General features: G+C 38.0%; 1 protein-coding gene across 12 annotated transcripts in view; it reads right to left on the bottom strand.

The window, feature by feature from the left end:
* Positions 1 to 26252, bottom strand: part of GRIP1 (glutamate receptor interacting protein 1) — a 674728-nt gene that overhangs the window by 378509 nt on the left and 269967 nt on the right. For 2 of the 12 annotated variants that reach the window (XM_082740979.1, XM_082740968.1), the window contains exon 1: positions 23244 to 23799. The exons of 8 other annotated variants lie outside the window; for them this stretch is intronic. In XM_082740979.1, coding sequence (XP_082597105.1) covers positions 23244 to 23376 — 133 coding nt within the window. In that variant the 5' untranslated portion in view covers positions 23377 to 23799. Of the gene's footprint in view, positions 1 to 23243; positions 23801 to 26252 lie in introns of those variants that run through there. 2 more of the 12 variants (XM_082740978.1, XM_082740970.1) reach the window with 2 other exon arrangements.

Raw genomic sequence — 26252 nt, 5'->3', positions numbered from 1 at the left:
TCCCTCCATAACCCTGGGCAATTTGCAAGTAAAGGGAGCACTAATAATAAGTGGGCAAAGACAGCAGGTATAAATCTGGCACCACTGAGGTCTGTCCAGGGCAAACCAGAGTGTATCATCGCCTGAAGCTGAGGGCACAGGTGTTAGGGCGAAATCCATACAACCTAATTCAAAACAGTAGCCTCCTTTAAGAAATGTGGTTTTAAAATCGATAATCAGAAATGGAATTCTCGGGGTGCCTGGGTGGCTCAGTGGGTTAAAGCCTCTGCCTTTGGCTCAGGTCATGATCCCAGGGTCCTGGGATCGAGCCCCATATCGGGCTCTCTGCTTGGCAGGGAGCCTGCTTCCTCCCCCCTCTCTCTCTGCCTGCCTCTCTGCCTACTTGTGATCTCTGTCTGTCAAATAAATAAATAAAAAAAAAGAAATCTAAAAAAAAAAAAAAAAAAGAAATGGAATTCTCATTTCCTGCCAGGACTAGGAGATGAGTGTATAAATTAGTGGAACTGTTTTTGAAGACTGGCAGGGTTGGATAAAGCTGAACATAGGCAGACATAACACATGTGCAGTTCGACTCCAAGCTGTGTATCCAACAGAAATGACTACTTGTCATTTGATTTCATTTACACCAACTTCAAAAACATGCAGCTGTCGCCTACAGTGGTGCAGATCAGGATAGTGGTTAATCCTGAACAGGAGTTAGTGACTGGAAAGGGCACACGGGAAGGAAATCTTGAGGGGCTGGTAGTACTCTGTTTTTTGATCTCGGTGCTGGTTACAAGGGTGTTCATTTCATAAATGTTCAGCAAGTTGTGAGTTTTTAATTGGTATACTTTTCTATACAAATGTTCGACTTTAATAAAAAGCTTACTTTAAGAATGGATAGGTTTAGGTTTGCTAGAGGAGTATGAAGAAACTGGACTGAGACAGGATTTCCAAGCCCCATTAACAGTGAGCTATTTTAAAGTGAGTAATTAACAGCAGTTAGTGTTCACACTTTAACAAGGTGTTGATTTTCTTTCTTAACACCTTTCCCTTGAACTAGAGGCATGAAATTCCTAGGGAAGATAGAGGTGGGGAAAAGCAAAATGTCTTTCCCTTACAAAAGGAAATTTCTACGATGGGAAAAATCAATCACCACTTCGGAATAGTGGAGACTTTTTTACTTGGAATTTTTAAGTGCTTTTGCTCACCAGGATAGTATTTTAGAATTGGAAGTACTATTCAAAAGAATTCCATCAATTTCTTTAAGGAAAATTAAGGAAGCAGAAGTCCAGAAACTGATAAAAGTTTTCCCAAATTACACAGCTAGTTAGTATTTAGATGAGTTCAGAACCCATGGCTCTTGACTCTTCAACCACTATTAACTATTAATAATGAGAGTCGGGGCACATGGGTGGTTCAGTGGGTTAAAGCCTCTGCCTTTGGCTCAGGTCATGATCCCAGGGTCCTGGGATGGAGCCCGACATTGGGCTCTCTGCTCAGGGGGGAGCCTGCTTCCCCCCAATCCCCCGCCTGTCTCTCTGCCTCCATGTAATCTCTGTCAAATTAAAAATAATAATAATAATGAGAGTCACTCTGACAGCTTCCCACACAGCAGTCTCTGTAATAACGACATGGCTATGATCTCATATAATTTCTACAAGAGATAACAGGTATGGACTCTTGTCCCCATTTCACTGAGGGGTAAGCTAGAGATGTTCAGACAAGTTCACATGCTTTAACAAGGTTAAAGTTAAGTACAGGATCCAGAATTCTGATCAGTTCTCACTCTAGAGTCTAAGATTTAATCAAAGGATAATATGACTTCTTTGAATTAACAGTACTTGTCATGTTTCTAAGCTGAAGGGTAAGTAAATACATAGATGTGCTGTTTCTTGATCATTACGCTGTGGGGGAAGAGTGGGTAATTTATTTCTACGTTATAATCCAGCTATTCTCACTTATTCATATCTTAGACATCTATGATTAGATTAGATAAGATTCATATCTTACGTCCATCCCCTGGACCAATGCTGTCTTCGGTAGCAGTAACACCTTCCTCTTGGCAGCCATCTATCTGTGAAGTGGCTGTGCTTAGCTCTCTAGGAGTCATTCAACACCCAGGGAGATAACCTGGAAACATCACCTCTTTTAATGATACATCTTTATTTCCTTAGTAATGTTCTTGACAACATACAATAGGTAGTGTTAAAGATTCATGACTGACACATCAATTGTACAGTTTTCTTCTTAAGTATCCATGGAGATATAAGTTACTCTAAGAAGAGTCTAAGGAACGATGCATATCCTAAAGTATGAACACAACACTGTTTTGAGTTCAATACAAATACAAGAAAAGTACATTCGGATAAGACATATTAGATTTGATAAAAGATAGCTTGCTTTAACATTTGATTTTCCTCAGATTCTTTCCAAATATCTAATCTACAGAACTAAGACACTTAGGAAGCACAGGTTCATTTGTTGGGCATTGTAAAGTGTATTTCTTTCCAATTCATCCACACTGCAAGACTAGCAAGGTTAATACAATAGTTGAAAAATGTATTTTCTTTCTATATAATTGTCTTATTTTTAAACTTAGGATACACAAGAAAAGATGGAAAGAACGAAAGGAAAGATGCATGGCAGAAGCTCCCTGATTTAAGCTAATGTTCCCTCTAATTTATTTATTTATTAAAAGATTTTTATTTATTTATTTGACAGAGAGAGATCACAAGTAGGCAGAGAGGCAGGCAGAGAGAGAGGAGGAAGCAGCCTCCCTGCTGAGCAGAGAGCCCGATGTGGGACTCGATCCCAGGACCCTGGGATCATGACCTGAGCCGAAGGCAGAGGCTTTAACCCACTGAGCCACCCAGGCGCCCCTCTAATTTATTTTTTAAGTAGATAATTATGTATCATAAGAAATAAAATACAAGGACTGAGTAGAAATGACCCTTTCATTAGAGTTTACCCCACAGATGAAAAATATAGGGCCTATTTTCCTTCACTCCCATGACAGACATCACTAATCAATCAGCTTTGCTTTCCCACCTAACATGATCTCGGAATCCTTCTTTGACCCCACAATCTTTCTCAATGCTAACATTTATCACTTCCCATGTGTAAGGCATGGTACCAACTGCTTTCTATGCCTTATCTCCTCTCATAGCCTCACAATATCCCCAATGAGGTAGGTACCTACTATTAATCCCCTTTTAGAGAGGTCCATGCTGAGAATCAGCTGTTAAGTCATAGTGCTGGAAGGGGCTGAGCTGGCATGTAAAGCCAGGGTCATTTTACTTCTGTGTCTGTGCTCAAAATCACTACACTGTTGGAAAAATCTTTCAGCAACTGACAGGAGTTAGCGCATTATAGATCAGCTACTTTCCATCCAGCTTGTCTACGCAGACATTCCTTCTATCACATTGCTAACAGTAGTCACAGAAAAGAAGTGTTAATACTTTCAGAAAAAAAAACAAAAAACAAACAAACAAAATAACACAAAATCAACCAACCAACAAACTTTCCTCAAATCTACTCACTGATTTTAGCCTTGTTTTTCATTAAAGACCATGCAGAGCAAATTTGTGGGTTCCACATGGTAACCCTACTATTCCTCCAGCCTCCTCTCTGCTATTTTCCTGCAAAGTCTCTTCTTGACTAAGGTCAACACATTCTGTTCTTTTAGCCACTCTGCAAGCATTTCATGTCATTCTTCTCTGGCGGGGCTCCAGTTTCCCCACATTTCTCTGAAGCAAATGGAATGTTTCTAGTGAAGTCTAACCAGCCCAGCATAGGGGGGCTATCTCTACCTTGCATGTTCTGACTGTCTTTACTATCACATCTGAAGGCTGATTTTAATGCCAACTTCATATCTCTATTGACTTATGCTGACTATTTAATATCCTACTAAGTCAATATAGGCCTCAAACTCCAATGGCAGCAGTTAGATATAAGAAAAGGAAAATAGAAGAAAGCTAAGTATAGGGGGAAGAAGAAGGGTTAGGAAATGGGACTATTTCTGATAGGAGAGGCTGCAAATCCCCGTATCAGAATAGATACCAAAATGGGATTTCTTCTTCTCTAAATAGGATATGCTTAGAAGCAAAATCAGTAAAAGCAATCCAGCCCAAAATGTACTCTCCTACTTTGCCTGAAATCCCACCATTTAAAGGCTTATTGTGGTTAATAAGCAAAAACAAACAAACAAAAACCCAAACCAAAACAGAAACTCATCCTTAATATTGTGGGTTACCAGAAAATCATACATCTTGTGAGTTTTATTTTTCTAAGATTTTATTTTTATTTATTTATTTATTTGACAGAGAGAGAGAGAGATACAAGTAGGCAGAGAGGCAGGCAGAGAGAGAGGGGGAAGCAGGCTCCCTGCCGATCAGAGAGCCTGATGTGGGGCTTGATCCCAGGACCCTGAGATCATGACCTGAGCAGAAGGTAGAGGCCCAACCCACTGAGCCACCCAGGTGCCCCTTACCTTGTGAGCTTTAAAAAGAAAGTAATTTGGTTCAGCAAATGATCTAAGTTTTGGTATTGAGATGATAACTTTTTGACTGGGACAAGAGTTGGGAAGAAGGTGAACAAAACAGAATTTGGGGATGGGTGTTGTGAGGGAGAAACCAAAACCCATTCCGGAGGAGAGATATGATAACCATGTTTTGCAAAATAAAAATTAGGACTCATGGATGAATAGAGGTCAGAGGATTTGGAACTGGCAGTAACCAAACCTGAGACACATGGAGGCTATAAGACCTTCACTGATGGGCAGGCCTGGAAAACACATCACCACATGAACCAGGTAGTAACTAGCAGGCAGCAGGAGGGCTGTGGATAGTTTCAGATGCCAAGTTCACTCTCGTGGCTTTTCAACCCAGGGCCAGTAAAGCCACTGCTTTCTTCTCCCCCAAAACCCAAGCACAGATGTCATTTATCTCTAAATCACACATGGACATGGACCATGTTCTGTTTTTCTTAGCATCCCCCATGCCTCACGCAATGTCTAGAAATGAGAACTTCAGAATGAATGTTGCTGGAACAGTCTCCCCACCAAATGTCCAGCCTGCAAGGTGCCGCTGCTGGAAGGAGCATGGTGAGGACCTTAGCTGGTGGCTCTGCAGGACATACTGACTCCCAGGGGTCCTCCTGGGGCTAGGAAGAGGGGAAGCCCACAGCCATGCGTATGCTGGGAAGGGCCCCTTTTTCCTGGAACCATAGGTGGAAACTGCACCGGGTCTGCAAATGAGCTTTGGTTTTGCTAACGACCTCAAAAACATTTATTTAAAATAAGCCTGCTTCTTCAAGTATTTGACTTTCTTTTAAAACTTCCTAGTTAAAACTCTAAAGTCAAAGGCTCCAGGGTGGCTCAGTCAGTTAGGCGTCTGACTTGATTTCGTCTCAAGTAATGATGTCAAGGTCCTGGGATTGAGCCCCACATCAGGGTCCTTGCTCAGTGGAGATTCTGTTTCTCCCTCACCCCTGCTCCACCCACTGCTCATGCTCACCCTCTTTCAAATAAATAAATTAAATCTTCCTTTTTAAAAAAAAAATGAAGGGGGAATAACTGAAGCCAGTTTGAGTTGGGTTTCCATAACTTTTTCCTTAAAAAGTTTGCACAAGGTGGAAGTCAGTCTGCTGCAATTTTATTTCTTCTGATTTATTCTATTAGAGCAACAACATTAAATATAAACGTCATACCCAGCCCTCAGATGGCCACCATGATTCTGACCTCTTAGTACTCACAGGCTGCTGTAATCCCATCCCTTAGGTTTGGGCTGATCTAGTGACTCTCTTCTAATAAACAGAAAGCAAGAGTGATGGGTTGTTAGTTCCAAGATTAAGTTACAGTGAGACTGTGGGCTTTTGTCTTGCTTGCCCTCTCTCACTCTTTCCATCTCTCTCTCTCTCTCTCTCTCTCTCTCGGCTCACTTGCTCTGAGGGAAACCAGCTGCCATGTTTGAGCTAGTGGAGAGACCCACATGGGAAAAACTGATGTCTCCAACCAATAGCCGGCAAGGACCTGAGACCATCACATAAATAAGCTTAGAAGCGGGGGGAGCCCTCCCCCAACCCGGCCTTGAGATGACTACCACTCAGGTCTAAATCTTGATCACAGCCTCATGAGACAGTGAGCCCAAGCAATGAGCTAAGCTGCATCAAGACTTCCATCTTACAGGAACTATAATATAATAAATATTTTCTGTTTTAAGCTGCTGTATTTTGGGGTAATTTGTCATGCTGCAAAAAATAACTAATAGAAAGGAATTAACCCCAGATAGATTAACAATAAAATACTTTTCCTTTGCCTCTTTGTTATGTTTCCCATGACAACCCTCAATTTATAAAAAGTACTTTATAGGACATTAAAAATTCACTGTCAGTATTTTCAAGTGCACAGCCTAATTCTCTTAAGTTGATACAATACTGTATTTGAGTAGTAAGATTCTTTAAGGGACTGACAGTTGAAATTCCATTCTAACACAGGCTAATCTATTCGACAAATACACTGCCCACCTGCTATGTTCCAAGTACAGGAAGATAAATAGGACAGGGCAGCCTGTTTCAAAGAGTTCAAGTCCATTCAGGACAGTAGAAATGCCCAAAAGATTTGGAAACAGATGAATCAAGAGGAGTACAGCAACTCACTGACTGTGTGACAGTGAACAAGCCATTTAATTTTCCAGTGCTTTCCCCCCTCATTTATAAAATGAGGAATAACAATAATAACAGCTGATTTATCAACTTACAAGATTACCAGAAGGGCCACAAAGTAAAGTGTGTATAAAAGCATTATAAAATTCCAAAATAAAATAAAGCTATTATTATTGCAATGTTTATTACCAAACTAAGGCGTACAGGTTGTACTACAGAAATAGCTAAAAGATTCATAATTAATTTGCTATTTACTGGCATGTGACATTTCTTTCCTATTAGCCATTTAAATATGTCCTTAAATTTGAAATTTGCACTCCAAAGGTTGTTCAGTCTTCATTCCTTTCAAAACCATGCAATCTAAATTACTCCTCCTCCGAATTTAAACCTCTCATCATTTCATTTTAATTTGCTTTCTGTGAGAAAATAATTATTGTAATAGCTTAAAGAAAAACTGAATGAAAATTACAAAGAACATGAAAACTCTAATCATTTTGGTCAATTAAAAACTGTTGTAAGCAAAAAAGTTTCTGTCCTATAAAAAAGAATTTTCTTTGATGTTAAATTTAAACAATGTTTAGAGCGACCATTTAGAATCAATGAAATGTTCTCATTACCTCATTGCCTTTCTTCATTAACTTCCTCTGATACACTTCGTGATTTATTAGATCAACTTTAAAAGTGAAAAACAGTTAATTTTTCATATTTTCCATGTGCCACTATACTTCAATTCATTATTCTAATCCAAATAGCCAGTCCATTAATAAAAATGTATAGGCAAGAATAATTGATTCCATTTTAGGGAAAGATATCAACAATAAACTGCTTTGGACTGAACAATCAATGGTTATTGAATTCTAGACCCCGAGCTAATATTTCTAGCTATACAGGTCCTGAGACTTGAGCTGTCCACTTTGATTTTAATGAACAAGGTCAAAATCATGAACTGAAAATACTATGACACTAATAAAATACTTTACTTCAGAAAAATTTTAGCCTCGAGGTATCACAGACTCTCAAGTATCTTTCTAGTAGCCCTATATATTAATACATACATCAAAGTTGAAGACAGATATGTCCCTTGGAATCCACTATTCTAGTTGTCTACAGTGTGGTGTGAAATAAAATAAAATTAAACATTTATTAAGCTCCAACTATGGGCTAGCCTAAGTGGAGAGGGAATACAAAGATGAAGTACAAAGTGGATGAAGTAGATAAAATATAATTGAATAATTCAGAGAAGCTCAAATGAGGAATGATTTGAGCTTCCTATTTTGGACAACTTTTTAGAGGACATTGCCTTTAAAAGAGAGAAGGAAGCTGGATCACCTGTTTGAAGTGGGAGATGCGGTACTGACTTCAGTTTAGGAAACTCTGAAATCTGAGATGATAGAACATCCAGAAGAGAGTCCACAAAATGGATCTAGAGCTCATTCGTGAGCTCTAAATTGCAAAGAAGAAGGAGCCAAAGGTTTCCTGGGAAGAATTTACAGATGGAGAAGGCAAAAAGCCAGGATTGAACTGTAGGGAATTCAAGAGCAGAAGGGGGACAAGTAGAAAGTGATCAAAGAAAGGGAAGAAGAACCAGGAAGAGGCCGGGTCATAGAAGCTAAGAAAAGAAAGACTCAAATACCAAAATGATGACCAATGTTACAGAAAGATCAGCAATATTAACACCATTTTATTTTTTTTTAAATATTTTATTTATTTATTTGACAGAGAGAGATCACAAATAGGCAGAGAGGCAGCAGAGAGAGAGGAGGAAGCAGGCCCCCTGCTGAGCAGAGAGCCTGATGCGGGGCTCGATCCAGGACCCTGAGATCATGACCTGAGCCGAAGGCAGCGGCTTAACCCACTGAGCCACCCAGGCGCCCCTATTAACACCATTTTAAAGACGACTAAGTCATGACGTACTATATGTTGGCTAACTGAACATAATACAAAAAATAAATAAAAATGTTTAAAAAGACCACTAAATCTACATTCAGGAGGTCACTGGTGATCTTAACTGTATCACTTTGAGTGGGGTGGCCGGTGTGGAATTTGGAGGATCATGAGACACTGTTCTATCAGTCTAATATTAACTGAGCACCTTGTTTGTACTTTGGGATTGCAAAGTACAGGCTGTATAAATAGAACTCTCTATAAAAGACACTTGGAGGGGATGTGGGGAGCAGAGATCTTGGAAAGAGTCGGTATACTCAGTTGAGAATATGTTTAGGAGGGGAAGAGCAGGTTTGGCATTCAGAAGACAGGTACAATTTGGGAGAAGCTGCTCAGGGAAAGGGAATGAGAGCAATTAGGGATAAAAGCTGAGACGGATGACTAGTGTTAAAAGCCCAGCTGAGGCTGGAACTCCTCAGTTTGTAATACCATCACCCTCCATTGTTGTATGGTCTTTTCTTCCATGAATGTCAGTAGCCTAGGAGCAGGAGTAAAGACCACAGATGGTTTGGTGGTACTAAGGCCCAGCACTGGTAGGCACGTGAGGCAGAAGTCCAGGGGACTTGAGAGGTCTGGAGATTAAGTACGGAAGTGGACCCTTCCTGAAAGAATGAGAAGTCAGCAACATTCTGACAAGTGGAAAGGACAAGTAGGAATTGAAGGCCATGGTGAGCTTAACATTCAGACTCGATGGTGAGGGAGATGTTGGAAAATGGGATTTTATGAGATTTCCGAAAAGGAAAAGATACAAAAATAGAGAAAACCTGCTGAAACTAAAAATTACCAAATGTCTTAACAGAGCAAGAGAACGGATTCTACATTTTGAAAAATGATACATATCACTATTTTTCTCTATGCAACTTAAAATTTGTGCTTTGCTCCTGACATTACATAATTCCAGGTAGTATCAGGTCATTTCTGAAGCTTGACATTACATTTCAAATCAAGAGACCCCTGTCAGGTTAATAAAGTATTGTGATTTCTAATTATTAGGGAAACTTGCAACTTTAAGAAGAAAAAATAAAAATAAAAATAAAAAAACAGAGATTTTCCAAATGAAAATAATAAACCGATAATCATCTGAGACAATTACAAAATCCAAGTAAGACACTTTGTAACTGAAGTCCAAACTGGATAATATAAATGACATAACCTGCACTGAGTTCCTTGATCACTGCTGCCGAGAATCAGAATAATATTCACTCTTCAAATTTATACTTTACAGTAAATAATCTCACTCTACTTGAGAAATATTTCCCATCAGCCAATTATTTTATTTGGCGGGGGGAATGATTCATGTGTGACTTGGTAATAGAGAACATAAATAAAACTAATTCCTATATCCTTTTCCAATGCTCATGAATTCAAGGATTTATTTGGAACCTCTATGAGAACTCTTACTTTTTATGACAGATTTACGCCTGTATTCACATTGTTGCTCCTATAGCTGCACTGGTTTTGTGCAGTTTAACTTCTAATAATCTGAGCTTTCGGTATCATAGACACAACATGCATTCACATTCAGATATTCAAATGGCCAGATATTCACACTCCTCCTGCTCTACTTCTACGTTGCTGAAGGACAGTGAACAAGGCTCCATCTAGGTTCTCACCCTAGACTGGATTTGTTTGCTCATCTTGGTGGTAATAAATTTTCTTCCAACCTAAATGTGCTGTGAATATACACTAGTTCCTAATTTCAAATTTAGTGGGGAAACACACATACGCCTGCCACAATGTTATGCCAGAACACAAAGCAAATTGTTCTGTTCAAAGTGCAACTGGGTCCAAAATAATTCAATGAAGAGGATGGAGAAGAAAGTTTATTTCATTACAAAAATGGTTAGTCATAACAGCAGTGGCTTCTGCTGCTGCTTCTACCTTTGCAGACATGGAATTATATCCAAGATGACTCAGGAGTTCAACAAACTGTCTGGGGAGCCGAGGTTCCCATCCTGACAGCACCCCTGAATTGCAGAGTGAGGGAGGAAGGCACACAGCACTGCAGTTGGGAGATATGATTCACTTATAGCTCTCAACATATAGTATGTGCTTAATGAATATTTGGTAATACGATCTAACAGCTCCAATAATTGTATGACACTGGGAAATTTAATTAAGCTCATTTGGAACCAGTTTTATGGAAAATAAGGATGATAATATTTGTCTCACAGAGTTGTGAGAATTAAACGAGCTAATGCATGTAAAGTACTTAGCACAGATCTCAGCATGCACTAAACTCAGAAAACCACGCATTAACAAGTGTGCTAAGAAAAACAAGGTAGGTCTATACAATATTATAAAATAAAAACACTTCCTTTCCACTTCTCTTTTCTTTGCATTTAGATTCTCTAAAAAATCTGTTGTTAGAGCTGTGTTCTCTTAGGCTACTGGGGTAGCTGTAGGGAGAGGGACAGTATCAGAGCTATGGATATGGCAAACTCCAATTGTTATAGCCAAAGAGCACCGTTTGCTAAACCTCCTACTTATTTCAGATACATGAATAGTGGCTATAGAGTAATGAGGCAGGTTTCTGTGCGTGGCTCGTGAGAATCAGTCTCCACAGATTTTTAAGCAAGAAACATCTGTGGAAGGCTCAGAGTCTATCAAGGCAGCCAGGCACTGTCCTAGGTGCTGGAATATAAAGATGCCTGTGTGGCGGCAGCAGAAGAGACAGACATAACAGCAATCATGAAACAAGAGACTAAGTGAGGCATCATCCACACGCAAAGCACTCCAGATCTGACCCTTGGGATTGGGGTAGGGAGCAAAGCTTCCCATGGAAGCAATCTTTGAAGCAAGGAAAAGGGTTTGAGGGAAGGTAAGATTAAAAATACACCAAGCTCAGAGTTAAATACTTATGCCAGTATTCTTAACTGACTGCAATCCTGAGTTAGATTTTTTCCTCTCTCTTTAAGCCTTAGAAAAAGAATAACTGAGCAAATTATGATGTTCTTAAGGATAATAATTACACTCAAAATCAGACAGCTGGACTGGAAGATCCCAATAGTTTTTCTTAGCTGTAAGATTCCTTTTATGCCTGATCATCTTCCAAATGGTCCTAAAACACCATTACACAAAAGCTTGGGATTTTTAAGAATGAAAGAGGTATTTGTCCCTACACAAAATGAAAATTTGGTCCTGAGAGATAAAACGAGCCATAAACAACAGTTCTCAGGTGCTGGGAATTTCCCAACTCTATGTCAACAATGAAAGGCCACTGTAAATCCCTAAAGTGGACATTTACAACCAACTGCTGAACACCTGTATTTCTCACACAAAATTTTGACAGCTGCTCCCTTAAAAAGTGATCATGACTCCAGGCAGGATGACATGTGCTGAGGGAAGTATTTTCAAAGTGTAATTTTGTGTTTACGTCTTCAAAGTACTTGCAGAAATGAATTTCTCCATATGCCAATTACAGTTTACAAACACAAGTGTTAACCCAACTGTAATTGTTCATAAAATTTTCCACTGCAGCTATTTTGTTAACCTACATCCAATTTTTAGAATCACCAAGATGGCCACTGTTAGCTTCACATTCTATACTGGTTACATGTGACATGTGCCTAGTCTGATTTCAAAAATGGGGCTTCACAAATCAAATGTTATTTCCACACCTGCAAATTCATGAGTCACACACCAACACCAGCAGAAGAGCAACAGTGAAAACTAAGACCAACCCAGCAGTACTCAGAAGCACCTGTTTTCACATAACGCAAACTACTGCACTGAAATTAGGCATGCATTTTAAAAGTTTATTAGTTAGATGCATCTCCTGAAAAGCAATCCAGGCATTCATCAGAAAGCAGAAAGTTTTTTTAATCTCACACTGAGTTTATTTCTAAATATAAAAAATAAACCCTGAATCATATTTTACAAGCAGTAACTGATCTAGAAAATAGCTTGACATCACAACAAGCAATGTAAAATTTCCCCTGTTATCTATTGCTAGTGAAATCATAAACAACAGAATTGCAAGGGGTCCAATTATCCATAAAGCACAGAAAATGGCAATGCTAGGGGCTATAACCTGAAATATCATGGACAACTTTGTTCATTCTCTGGAAAAGAATTTCTTTGACATGTAACCTTTCCCCCCAAATGTACAAGCCATTGACAGTCTCTATAATGTAGTGATTTTCAAAGTATATTTTTGTCCCACAGAAAATGGACAAAAAGCCACAAAACAATCATACATTTTAGTATCCTCTGATTACATGGCAAGCACATTTTTAGCTTAACAGCTATGCTCAATGGATATCTGGAATCCAAGTTTAAAAAAGACCACAACATATTCTACTAACCTACAGTAAAATAAACCATTTTCTCGTTCCTCCAAAATACCACTGCCATTCAAGCAACCCATGGCAGTATTTAACTAAGAGAAGAGACCTATAAAAGAAGGGCAACTGCATCTCTATCTTTTTCAGCAAAATAAAAGTTTTCTCCAATAACTATGCCTCCTTTAGACACAGCTACATTTTACCTGTTAGTGAAATATTGCAAAGACTTTGTTGGTCAGGTCTAGCTTGAAACCTACATTTTCCTAAAAAGAAATGCATTTGAAATTCCAAATAACTGATTTTGCAAATGACCTTTCAGGGAACAGCCCACTCATAAGATGTCAAACACGTATTATATTAAAAAGAGTAAGTACATTTCCAACTCCAGAGGGTTTTATGCCCAGCCTTCTATCCAGATTGCCACACAGTAGCTCTGTCTCTTCAGTCAGGTTCAGCTCAAACATTAAGTTTTCTTTTTTTTTTTTTTTAAGGTTTTATTTATTTATTTGTCAGAGAGAGAACGAGCGAGAGCGAGCATAGGCAGACAGAGTGGAAGGCAGAGTCAGAGGGAGAAGCAGGCTCCCTGCAGAGCAAGGAGCCCGATGTGGGACTCGATCCCAGGACGCTGGGATCATGACCTGAGCCGAAGGCAGCTGCTTAACCAACTGAGCCACCCAGGCGTCCCAACATTAAGTTTTCAACGAAGGATCACTTTAGCTAAAACACTCACCCCTCTCACCACCTTCAATACTTTCTTCGGTAACTCTGACCTGACTTTCTTCATTGCACTTAGCACTATTTTTTATATTTTTATATTTTTTATATTCTACTTCCCTATTGGATTTTTTGATCACTGCTAATATATATATACATATATATGTATACATATATGTATTTTTTTTAATATTCTATTTCCCTGTTAGATTCCTGGTTGCCAAGGGCAAAGATAATCTGTGTCTTCTGTACCACTCTACATCCAGCACCAAGTATTTGCTGAATGAATTAAAAGAGTGAAATGCTTACCTAAATGTAATCTTCCTAAACTTGATAGGGTATAAAAACAAAGAAGGAAATTTGAGCACTATATCTTATATTTTAAATATCACTAATTATGAATAATTTACTTAGCCATAACCTCATAATATTTTGGAGTCAGTTCAAAACAGTTTCTAGAATAGAGATCTTTGAAGGTTTATAATATTAACCGAAATTCAACTCAATTTCTACATTTCTAATAGGCCTAATTGGAAATATTTAATTTAAATCCACAGACTCAAAAAACTCAGTTCTATGGTTCAATGTTCCAGAAAAATTTTTGGCTTTAAACTTGTATAATAGTTGAGATACTGGGGTACAACTCTAATACTTCAAATAAAAAAACACAGAATCAATTCAATTATAATTCTAAAATATCACTGGGACTATTTCCCTCTGGCATCATGGTGAATCATTCTGTATTCCACTTTTTATCTGACCTGGTACTTACATACTTCTTGACTGAGCTAATGCATAGACATCTCATAGTGGAGGGAAAAACCTCTGATTGCCCATTTGGGAAGCTGTTAAACAACAACAAAAATTTTTGAGGTTCTTCCACGTTGTGGCATATACCGGCCTCCTATCTTTCTAAGCTCATTTTGAAATAGCATTATCTGAATGTACACTAATAAAAATCCCCCTTTTGAATCCTAAAACTTACTCTGAGTTTCATTTCCCTTTGCAAGATCACCTTTCATTTAATCTTTCGTATCATCATTATAAGAAATTAATCAAATGTGTAATCAATCTAGTACTCATTACAAATTCCCTAAGGTATCCTCTATCTGTTGAAACACTCTTACATCATCAGAACCATGTGTTTAATCAGTTTTCCTGGTTTGGTCCCAAGAAGAGTCAGCATAAAGTTGAGTCAAAAGACCCCTCTTTCCTAGTCCCCTGATTCACCCATCAAATCTACATACACGAGTTCCAAGTCTCTGAGCCTTATCCCCGCTCTGTAACCCTGACTCCCACATTTCAAGTTACCTCCTAAGAATTCTCCTCGGACATCTTTTTGGCAACTCAAACTCAGCATGTCGAATATATTCCTTCTGTTCATACTGATGTTTTCCCACAACTGCTATATCTGCTCTTTTATTTATGTCTCTCCCTCTAATCCTTTTTATACACTAATACCACACTAATCTTCCTAAAGTACAGTTCTTTCCTAGTTATACCTCTACCAAAAAACCTACAATATGGCCCCAGTGCCTACACAATGAATGTAAGCTTCTTGGCCTGCCATTCATAACTATTCAACATGCTTTACTTAGTATCTTTATGAATAAGGTTTTCTTCCACTAACATTTACTAAGTGCTTACTATGTGTCAAGCACTAAGTGTTGTATTTAATGTCATTTAATTCCCAGTAACCCTAAGAGGTGTGTAGTTACTGACTCAATTTCACAGATGAGGAAACTCAGGCACAGACAGATTTACTTGTCAAGGTCACATACCTATTAAGAGAGTGAGCCAGGATTCCAACTTAGGTATTCTCATCCACATCCTTAACCAGCAGGATACATCTGTCTCTATAGAAACAGAGATCACCTTAAAGAAAGGTGTCATTTTGGACCTCACAAATAACTATATAAGTGCTGTGTGTGTGCACATGCATGTGCACATGTACACACACACATACGCATACACAAACCTGTAATTTCGGGGGGGTCTCACTCTCTGGTACTTGATATTCTAAAGCACTTTGTTTCAGGGCACATGCTGATAAAGAATTGTCTTGTATGTAACAAATTTTCTCTTATGCAGCTCTAGATACTGGTGGAAGAACTCTGGTAAGATGTGGATGGGGAAGTTGTATGAATCTCTAAAGCAAGATTAAATTCAGAACTGGAAGCAAGGGCAGAGAATGTTAAAGACAGAGTGGTTATACTTCTAAGAAGTCTGCTCAGATTTGCCCACAGGCTTTTTCCTTCCTCTACCTGCTTTGGCTGTGCCCTGCACAAGAGATACAGCTCTACAGACTCGACCTGTCATCGATTCCTTCTATGGGGGCATTGGTGTGTAATGTCCTCATTTTACAAGTAAGAAACTGATGAAGCACAGAGTTCCAAATGATTCATCTAAAGTCACACAGCTCCTCAGCCCCCTTAAGAAAATTACATTTTTGGTGGGTAGGAATTTTAAAAATATAGTTTCCATCTCTGGCACTTATTTCTATCTAATAAAAATAACCAAATGATCATATTTTCCAAATTAAAAAACTAGAAACTAGCCCATCTGAACTTCAGTCCCGGTTCTGGTCCTTTCTAGCTACGTAAACTTGGATCTGGGTAGCCTTAGGAACCTCAAGGACTGGGATTAGTAACCACGGAACTCTGAGGGGTCTCTTTCTACCTCCATCTCCTTCGCATGTTGACTTGATTCTCTCCTATTCCTGACTGTTTTCATTTTGTGGTAGAAGGTATTGTCTTGAATTTTGCAAACTCCCGGAGGAGTACCGATTGGTCTAGTTGGTTTACATGTCCACTGTCACACCAATCACCACAGCCACGGAAATGGTTTAATATTTCAGTTTTGATCCATCAGTAATGACTGAATTAGAGTGGAACAGAGGTATATTAAATATGAGGATTATTCTTCTCAGAATAAAAAAAGAAGAGTTTCGGGGCATACAAATAATGTGCACAGAATCAGGCAAACAGAAAACACTAGAATGTGTTTTTCATTAAATGAATGGCAGGTTTGGTGATGTTTCAGAAATAAACAAAACAAAACAAAACAAAAAAGGAAGAAAGGAAAAAAGAAAAGAAAAGAAAACTTACAACATGGATGTGAGCCCAACAGAGAGTTCTTCTGGGTTTGTATAGTTAAAATAAAAATAGCATTGAAGGAATTCCTCACCTCCACATACCATATGTTATATCGATGAAAAACTAATATGAATAGAGAGGAGGCATGAAATCTTATTGCACATCAAATCTAATAGAATCTATATTTATTTGGGTCAAATAAAATTTTAACCATATATTGCATTTGTTGAAGTATGTAAACAACATATAATTCAGAATTTGTTTGAAAGAGACACAGGTTGGGGTGCCTGTGTGGCTCAATTCTTAAGCATCTGCGTTTGCCTCAAGTCATGATCCCAGGGTCCTGGAATCAAGCCCCACATCAGGCTCCCTGCTCAGGGGGAAGCCTGCTTCTCCCTCTCTAACTCCCCCTGCTTATGTTCCCTCTCTCACTATGTCTCTCTCTGCCAACTAAATAAATAAAAATATTTAAAAAAGAAAAAAAGAGGGGGAGAGAGAAAGAGAAAGAGACATAGGTTTATTCAGTGACCTGTCTTTCTGGAAGTGAATGAGTTCATACAGAAAGATTTAAACAAAAGCTGGAGATCCTCACAGTAGGGACATTGAGAAAGGACTTCTTGTGTTGAATAGTAGGCTTCCCTCACTGAACACCAAGATTCCTCTAATACTTCCTGATAGAGTTATGCTATTTTAGTTCTTCCAAAGGGATAATAATTAATAAAAGTGACTGTGTTTGCAAACCACAGAGCAAAAGGGAGGTGATATAGTATATACTTTGCTTTGGTTTTTGAATCACTGGCAATCACTATCAATAACATCATCTAGAAATACAACATCATGTTAATTTGACTTGCATTACTGGAGTTTTTGTTCACGAGTTTAGTTTAAGATAAGGTGACCCATTGCTCAAAAGAATAAATCTACCTATGTGGGAAATTAACAGTTCTAATTCATATACAGATGAATCCCAGCCCTTAAATATCAGGGAAGAGTCATCAGAGAACTAAAAGATGAATGCAGAATAATGAACGGAGGAGGACTAGACCCTAACAGGAGGTCCGCCTCCTGATACCACTTCTAAAGGATCACTGGGGCTTGCATATTTGTGCACCATGCTTGGACCCTGGTTTATTCATCTAAAAACACACTTGAGGTCGACAAAAGTGCATTCCAAAGTCCCTTTCAACTTTATTTATTCCTTTAAATTATTCCATGTGGGAAACAACACAGCTGGAGATAATAAAGCAGATGACACAGAATACCCCAGAAAAATGGAACATGGTAGCCAATCAATTTTCAACAAAACAACTACACTAGGGATGGAAAGCAATTCTTAGCAAAGAAAAATAAGCAGCAGAGTCATAAAACAAGCAAGTTTGTCTTGTTTCTATATGATCCATGTTTCTTCCAATTCACTGGGGATTTCTTGAGTCAAACTGAGCACAGCCAAGGTTTGAATCATCCAGTATCTCACATCCAAGACCTGTCAGTTGGGCAATCACTGTTTTTAACATAGAAATAAACGGCTTTTATGCTTGTGAACCTTGGCAAAGTAAGGATGACCTATGAAATGTGCTGCATTCTCTCCTTTCCTTTCCCCAGCTCCTCTTTTCTCCCTTCCTCCAGATCCCCTGGCTGAGGAAGATGACTTTCCCTTTGATTATGTGTTCAGTTTTTATATGCATTACAGTGGGGATCAGCTATCTTTCTAATGTACCTATAAAAGTTCTTACTCTATCCTTTTGGCACACTTACCACCTCCTCGTCCCCCAAATCCTAATTAGGCATCAATTCCAGAAGAAAAGAGGATGTGGTTATTGAAAAAAAAAAAAATTCTAACCAAAGGAACTAGTGAGAAAAAAGTACTTGTACTAATTACTCACACAAATTCCTAAAATTCTCACACTACAAACATGCATTATCAATATTGTTTTGTATCCAAGAAGAACAGTGCAGGGCATTTTTCAATGAAAAAAAAAAAAAGTAAGCACCCCTCTTAAAATACGGTTTGAACATCTAGACACTTGAAAGTCTAAATTCCCTAACTAGAGATTTTAGATGCACATATTGCTTAATAAAGTAACTTAGCCAACAATGTTTTTATACACCCACAGCACAATTTTTGCTCACTCTCTATTAGAATAGGCAAAATAAAATAAAATAATGCGTCAATACAAATGATCTTTTCTCAAGAGGTCTAAACCATAACTCTTGTTTCCCCCTTCCTCGACTTTCTCTGAACTGACTTCAGTAGGAAAGGTGAGTAAACCACTAATGACTGCCCTGAGCAGCTTCCCCACATAGATTTTCTCCTGCCTGGGTGAGTCAGGATGAAAACCTTGGTTACCATGGAGGAGTTCCTTGCCTAATTCAATGCCATTACCCATGTGCAAAAGGTGCTAGGGCCAGAAGGGAAAGTGACTCACATACCTTTCATATGCATAAGAGAGAAACAAATTCCTCCTTCTTAATTCAGAAACCCTCCCCACTTCCCTGAATAGTTCATGGCAAGTCAGGCTTTCTGTCCTGGATATGAGCGGTGCTAAAAGCATGCATAAAAAATGTACATTATCAGTTTTATAATTTGAATATTATTTAGAGTGGTTGAATAAAAATATATATTATGACAGGGCCAAAGGGTTTATTTTTTCTGTGTGACAGAGTAATCAAAATATGATATGTCAGAGTGGTTTTTTTTTTAAGATTTTATTTATTTATTTTGAAAGAGAAAGAGAATGAGAGAAAGAGAGCATGAGAAGGGGGAGGGTCAGAGGGAGAAGCAGACTCCCTGACAAGCAGGAAGCCTGATGTGGGACTTGATCATCATGACCTGAGCCAAAGGCAGTTGCTTAACCAACCCCACTGAGCTACCTAGGCATCCTGCCAGAGTGTTCAAAAGGGCACTACTGTAAGAGTATTTGGTGAAAAACAAATACAAGCACCAAATGCAATAAAATTTAATTTCAGGATCCTTTTCTAGCTTTTTATTACATGCAGGTTTATGAATCAGTTTTGGGATCAATGCAAGTTTTTCTTGAGGAAAAAATACCAAATGAGTCATCTATGTGAGATTTTCAGAGCAAATGGTGTTTCTTGGCAGATAAGATAAAAGATGAAGTCTAAGATTTACCAATATGTTCAGAATTTCATAGATATAAACATTCTCCAAAACTGCTTAATATTCAATGATAGATTACTGTCTTAAAGGAATAGGAATCTCCCTACTGACAATTCCTCTCAGAAAAATAATTCCCTCCGGACACCCACGTGTAATTTTTTTTTTCATTGAAATCCCAGTTAAAATCCTTCAGCCAATACTTTTATGTAAATTGTTTCAGAACTAAAATAGTCTAAAATCATAGTTTCAAACCTGAAAAATCTTAAGAAATAAAGCTACCTCTTATCGCATTTTAGGAAACAAAAACCCATGAAAGTTTGGTGATTTCCCCAAAGCATCTGTCTAGATTATTTAAACTCTAACTCTAGAATTCTGAAAAGATAGATGAGTTGAAAGCAGAATTTAAAAAATCAAATATAGTCTTTCCATGCACAGTGATATGCATCAAGTCCATAAAAAAAAAATTGGGGAAGGGACGCCTGGGTGGCTCAGTTGGTTGGGCAGCTGTCTTCGGCTCGGGTCATGATCCAGGCGTGCTGGGATGGAGTCCCACATCGGGCTCCTTGCTCGGCGGGGAGCCTGCTTCTCCCTCTGCCTCTGCCTGCCATTCTGTCTGCCTGTGCTCGCTCTCTCCCCCTCTCTCTCTCTGAAAAATAAATAAAATCTTTAAAAAAAAATTTTTTTAAAAATTGGGGAAGATATAAAATCAGTTTTTCCTCATTGCCATCATTGCTAAAACTCAGTTTTGATAGAGTTACAGATACAGAAAAATTACCCATTTTTAGAATAACTTGTCTTCTGTAGCATCAGACCCTACTGACATTTTAATTCAGGCTTTGACATTTCATGAGATTATAAACTGTGTTATATTCAAGATGAAGGAAAGGATGGAGAGATTCTAACCCAAACCCACAATAGAAGAGACATTATTTAGGATAAAGTTAAAAGTATCAGTGAGCACTTGAGAATGTAGTAAAGGAAAAGCAGACTTATTGGAGAGCTTTCTGAGAAGGTTTTCCTAGCTCAGACTTCCATTATTATATGTCTAGAGTCTTGATGTTAATCTGAACCACTAGATAAACTGACAAGGCAGAGAGTTAAGTTAATTTCAAGGAAAAAAAAAAAAAAAGAAAGAAAATTACAGGGAGAAATATAAGAAGGACACATCTGGTTTATCAAGAGCACCATTAACTAAGATGTGAATGTCCTTAGTAAATTCCACCAAGTTTTGAGCCTTAATGTAAATAGTTTTTCTAAGCCATCTAGGGAAACAGGGCATGCACTTTCAAATTAAGCCAAAGACTAATTAAAATAGATACGCTGTAGATGTAATTGAATTCAACCATATTACCCATTTAAGAGGATTAGTTTTAAGGATCAGTCTTACCCTTTAATACATTTCTACAGCTGTAAAATATAAGTGGATGTCTTCCCTACCCAATTGAAATAGGCCCCTGAAACTGAAGCCAAAAGAGGCACTGAGAGGTCATTATATTACATGACATGTCCTCTCTAAAAGCCCTAGCTCTCTGACATTTGACGAAATGTCAAATCCCAAGTGCCCAAGACCACTGAGACACATGCAGTTTATTATGTAGCAGTTGGAAGTTGGGGAACCTCAACATGCATCTAACTCCACAAAGTTAAATATTACATAATGGGTGTTTTCAGGTAAAGCACGGGGAAAAACATGTTGGTTATGTATCAAAAGCAAATGCGTTTTGATGTTTAGCATCTTTTCCTTAGCATGACCTTCACCAATCAGATCAGTTAAGACATCATTCTCTGTAAGTTACTGCATTGATGTATAAAGACTAATGCCTTCATCTAATACATCATTCTCCTAACTCTAATTTGAGGATCTTTCTTAGATACCTTCATAAATACTTCTCCTTACAGGCATATTTTGTAAGCTTATAAAACAGTTATTTTGTTTTTAAATTCAATCCAAAACTAGGATGCAGGCATTTAAGAGAGATTATTTGATTCTATTTGTACAAGCACATCCCAGTACAAACTTGGGAAAGTGTGAATTTGACTCAACATATATTGGTTGTGAGAAATTTGTACAACGGACACTGATATAATTGAAAGTTCCCAAGTTTTTCTTTCTTTTTTTTTAAATCTCTAATCTTCAGAATTATGCATGCAAGCAGATAGTATTTTTTGATCTAACACGAATATTAAATTTGTAAGTATATTATGGAACCTAAGTTTAGGAAACACATACTGTCACTACATTAGAATGAATTGCTAATGTAGAAGCATTAGAAAAGAGAGACAGCACTAAAACTCAGAGATTACTCTGTAAAAGCAACATAGCCATATCATTCAAGCAAATGTCAAAGAATTATATTTTTTTTCATTATTATGTTATTGCCACCACATGACTTTTCATCCCTCAACTTTCATCAAACGGAATTTCTGGCATTAAAGCTAATGCTCATGGATTTCAATTATCACAGAAATAGAATCTAAATTATTTATTAGTCAACACTGTAAATGAGATATATTCATAATTAGACATCAAAAGGCCAGAAAGAATTAGAATCCTTATTCAAAAATCCTTATTCAAGAAGATAAAATAATTTTTAATTTTGTAAATGTAGCGTATATGTAACTGTCAGTTTCCCACATTTAGGGCACTTCATAAACCCGTGATCTCTGCTTGTAGCTGCTCTCTCTCTGTACCCTTAGGCATTTCTGGGCATTATGAATCTATTGGGACAAGTCTAAATCTCACCAGAAATTTAAAGCAGTAATAAGTACAAGAATGATTCTAGTTCTCTGCTGTTTATCAGCTCATTTACAAATATCTTAATATGGGTATATTGTTTTATTCTATAGGTACCACTGATTCCAGTTGACAGCAAGTAAGTGTTCCCTTAATTTAAAAATGAAATGATGAACATGCATCAGAGAAAATAATTTGAACCTCCTTCTACAAACAACACCTCAGATTAATCACAGATAACTGTCTAGAAGTCTGTGTCAGGAACATTAATCATCAACATCAACTTGAACATGAACAACTATTTGTTCCAAATAAGCCAGTCTTCTCTATTCAAATGAAAAAAAAAAAAAAAAAAAGAAAGAAAAAGAAGAAAGAAAGAAAAGAAAAGAAAACAACTACAACAGAGCATATTCTAACCATCATATTGTCTTGCAAGCTACTTTTTTGAATGGTTCGTTAAAATAACATAACCCTTTAATTGCACTTAAAATACTAACAAGGCATAGCACGGAGCCAGTTATAAGGTCTAGAGGCTATCTGAGAGCTGTTCTTGCAACCAATCAAGCAAAATGTAGCACTTCAGTACTTACAGACTGCTCATTGAGAACACCATCTGGGAAACCTTTTGCATTTAAGATTAAAGCTCCATACAAGGTTTATTGTTAGCCCAGCACGCGAGAAGGAACAGGAGGGTGGAGGGAAGTGCTTACTTCGAAAATGCTCTGAAGCGTAATAATAGACATCCTCATAGCCCTCGTGGTAATCCTCTTCTGGTCGGTACTTTTTCCCCTTTCTTCTCCTAGATCTTCTTATCTGCTTGACAAAACCCAGGAAGCGGTCCATCTCTCACTCTCCGTGCAGCCTGGTTCAGCCAGCACCAGAGCGGAGCGACAGCCCAGTTGCTTGGGGCGCTGGTGGAGCATGAAAGCTGGACACGGAGCCTGGGGATGGGGACACGCTACCCTTCCATCTGCCTCTGCGCTACCACCACCGCCCGGACTTTAGTCATGGGTGGGAGAAAAAAGAGCAGCGAAATGGGGTTACTGTAGTAAGATTTCCTACTTTGCTCAAGAAACTGTCAAATGTGCGATTTTAAAAGAAATAAATAAATAAAGGAAAAGAGACAGAAAGTGAAATACTGAAGGACTAGGAGAAAAAAAAAAAAAAAACAGGAAAGCTTTGGACTTCAAACAGCTTCAGAATAGAAACTACAAAGTTCAACAAGAGATTCAGCTGAAGCGAGAGTAGTCCCGGCACTAGAATTTCACTATCCAACATCTCCCTCGTCAGGGGCGGGGGAGCAGAGATGAGAGGGGCGGGGAGACACGTTAGTCAATGGACTGAACCAAAGCTGGGGACTGAACCGGCTTTTTCTTACCTGCTAATCCCACCCCCTAATCCTAGCACCCTTTACCGCAGAAGCACAGGCTTGGGAAACTTCTCAGAAAGCTATTGTTTGGCCAGGAGCATATTCATTAACCCTTTCTGCTCTTGCACATATCATATTAATGAGCCCTAGAGTGGTTTCATCCATATGCACAGCCTCTTGCTGACAAAAGTGTGCTCTATGCGTTAATTGGAGCAGCAGGGAGAAGGCTCAGCAGCTGCTTTCAAATGACACATTTACCCACTGGGCATTAATGTATTCCAATCACTGTTTGATCTAAATATTAAAAGGCACTTCACAGAGAGCCTTCTCATAGGCTTAGGAACTGCATACCATGATCAGCAAATAAAAGAAACTGCTTGGTTTGGGGGGGAAAAAAAACACAAATAATGCCACTGCTTACACTGAACTCAAATATAAATCTGAGTTGTTACACTTAAAAAAAAAAATAGGAAAACAGATGAGCTAAATAGCAAACAAAATTAAGTTCTTGGTGAAGATGGAGAGAAGGGGATAAATATTAAAAAATGCTCACACCCTATTCATTCTTTGTCTCTAAAATCACAACGCTTTTTTTTTCTTTTTTCTTTTTTTAAGTATGACAATCAGAGACATTTCAGACTAGACGAAAGAGGTACTCTAAAGTCTAGACAGGTCAGCGTTAATCATGGGTAATCTTTCTCCTAGCTTCTTTCTTCTGGTCTTTAAATGAATGTTATTTTTTTAACACCAGGAAAAATTCAATTTTTTATAATATAATTAATAAACATGTCAGCATATCACCTATGAAACTAATAATATTCTTCAGCTCCACATTCCTAGAAAGGTAATTTTTTAAAAATTTTTACTTAGTTAGGGGTTTTTTATATTTAATTTTTTATTTTATTTTATTTTTTTCAGTGTTTCCAGATACATTGTTTATGCACCACACCCAATGTTCCATGCATTTTTTAAAAAGCTCCTTACTGTACAGAGGTTGTTCAATATCTATGTAATATCAGTTTGTAGGAGCATCCTAGAGGAAAGTGACTGTACTCTGCATTATCTGTTGCTAGATTCACAGGAATGCTACTGTACAGAGGTTGTTCAATATCTATGTAATATCAGTTTGTAGGACCATCCTAGAGGAAAGTGACTGTACTCTGCATTATCTGTTGCTAGATTGACAGATTTAGACAATTCTTTATTTGCAGATATTAATTGCTAATGATAGGGTGGGGAGACACTCACAGAGGTAAATATTCATTAACCAAGAACATTTCAACTCTAAAATATATAAAGTGAGATACAATGGTTATATAAATTTCCCCTATTCCTCAAGATTTCCCATTCTTTTATGCTTTATAAGTGAGTTTGTGAAGAGAAACACAAACTTAATGATGCTAACATAAAGATGCTATAAAATGTTTTATGAACATCTTTACACAAAAAAATCACTTGTCCTTAGGTTCCAAATCCATTCTTTATTATTCTGACTCCCTCAACCAAAAGAAATGACCAGTTAAAAAACAGTGAACTAGAAACTTGAAGATCTGGAGTCTAAACCTGGAACAGGTCACTAGATAAATGATGATGATATGTCATCTGTTGGGGTGCTTTGGTGGCTCGGTGTATTAAGTGACCAAAGCCTGATTTTGGCACAAGTCATGATCTCAGGGTTCTGAGACAGAGCCCTGCATGGGGTCCTGAGCTCAGTGCGAGTCTACTTGAGATTCTCTCCATCTCTCTTTACCCCTCCCCCCACCCACACATGTATGCACGTTCTCTCTTTCAATACATAAATTTAAAAATATACAATATCTGTTCATTTAATTCCTGTAACAACGTTGATATGGAGGTGATAACTCCATGAGTGAGGAAAGAAGTTTCAAAGATGTTTTAGTGGTTTGTCCAAGGTCACAAAAGTAACAGTGCCAAGTACTAGCTAGTACCATGCATTTTTTCATACAGATTCAGAGATTATCTCGTCTATTTAGGAATTATTTGCATTCAGCGAGTCATTGTTTTCTATGCAAGTTTGCTATTGAAAATAGTTGTTGACTTTCATTTTTAATTGGGATAAACATAAAATCTGGTTTATATGTGACTAATTTGTCAAGTACACTTGTCCCCGGAGATTATTCAGGCAACAAATTTTACCCAAATACTCCTGAATTATTATAACTCCTAAGTTGGTGGAGACCACATTATTTAAGTTTTGTAGTTATAAGCTCCTAGTTGAATCTAAAAGGACTGATGTTATAGGACAGATGATGTTTTAAAAGAGAGAAAATCCTTTATGCATAGGACAGATGATGTTTTAAGAGAGAGAAAATCCTTTTTGCATAGACCA

Source organism: Mustela nivalis (genome assembly GCF_964662115.1).
Source record: "Mustela nivalis genome assembly, chromosome: 7".
NCBI lineage: Eukaryota > Metazoa > Chordata > Mammalia > Carnivora > Mustelidae > Mustela > Mustela nivalis.
The sequence above is the reverse complement of the archived record's forward strand: the minus strand, read 5'-3'. Positions and strand labels throughout refer to the sequence as shown.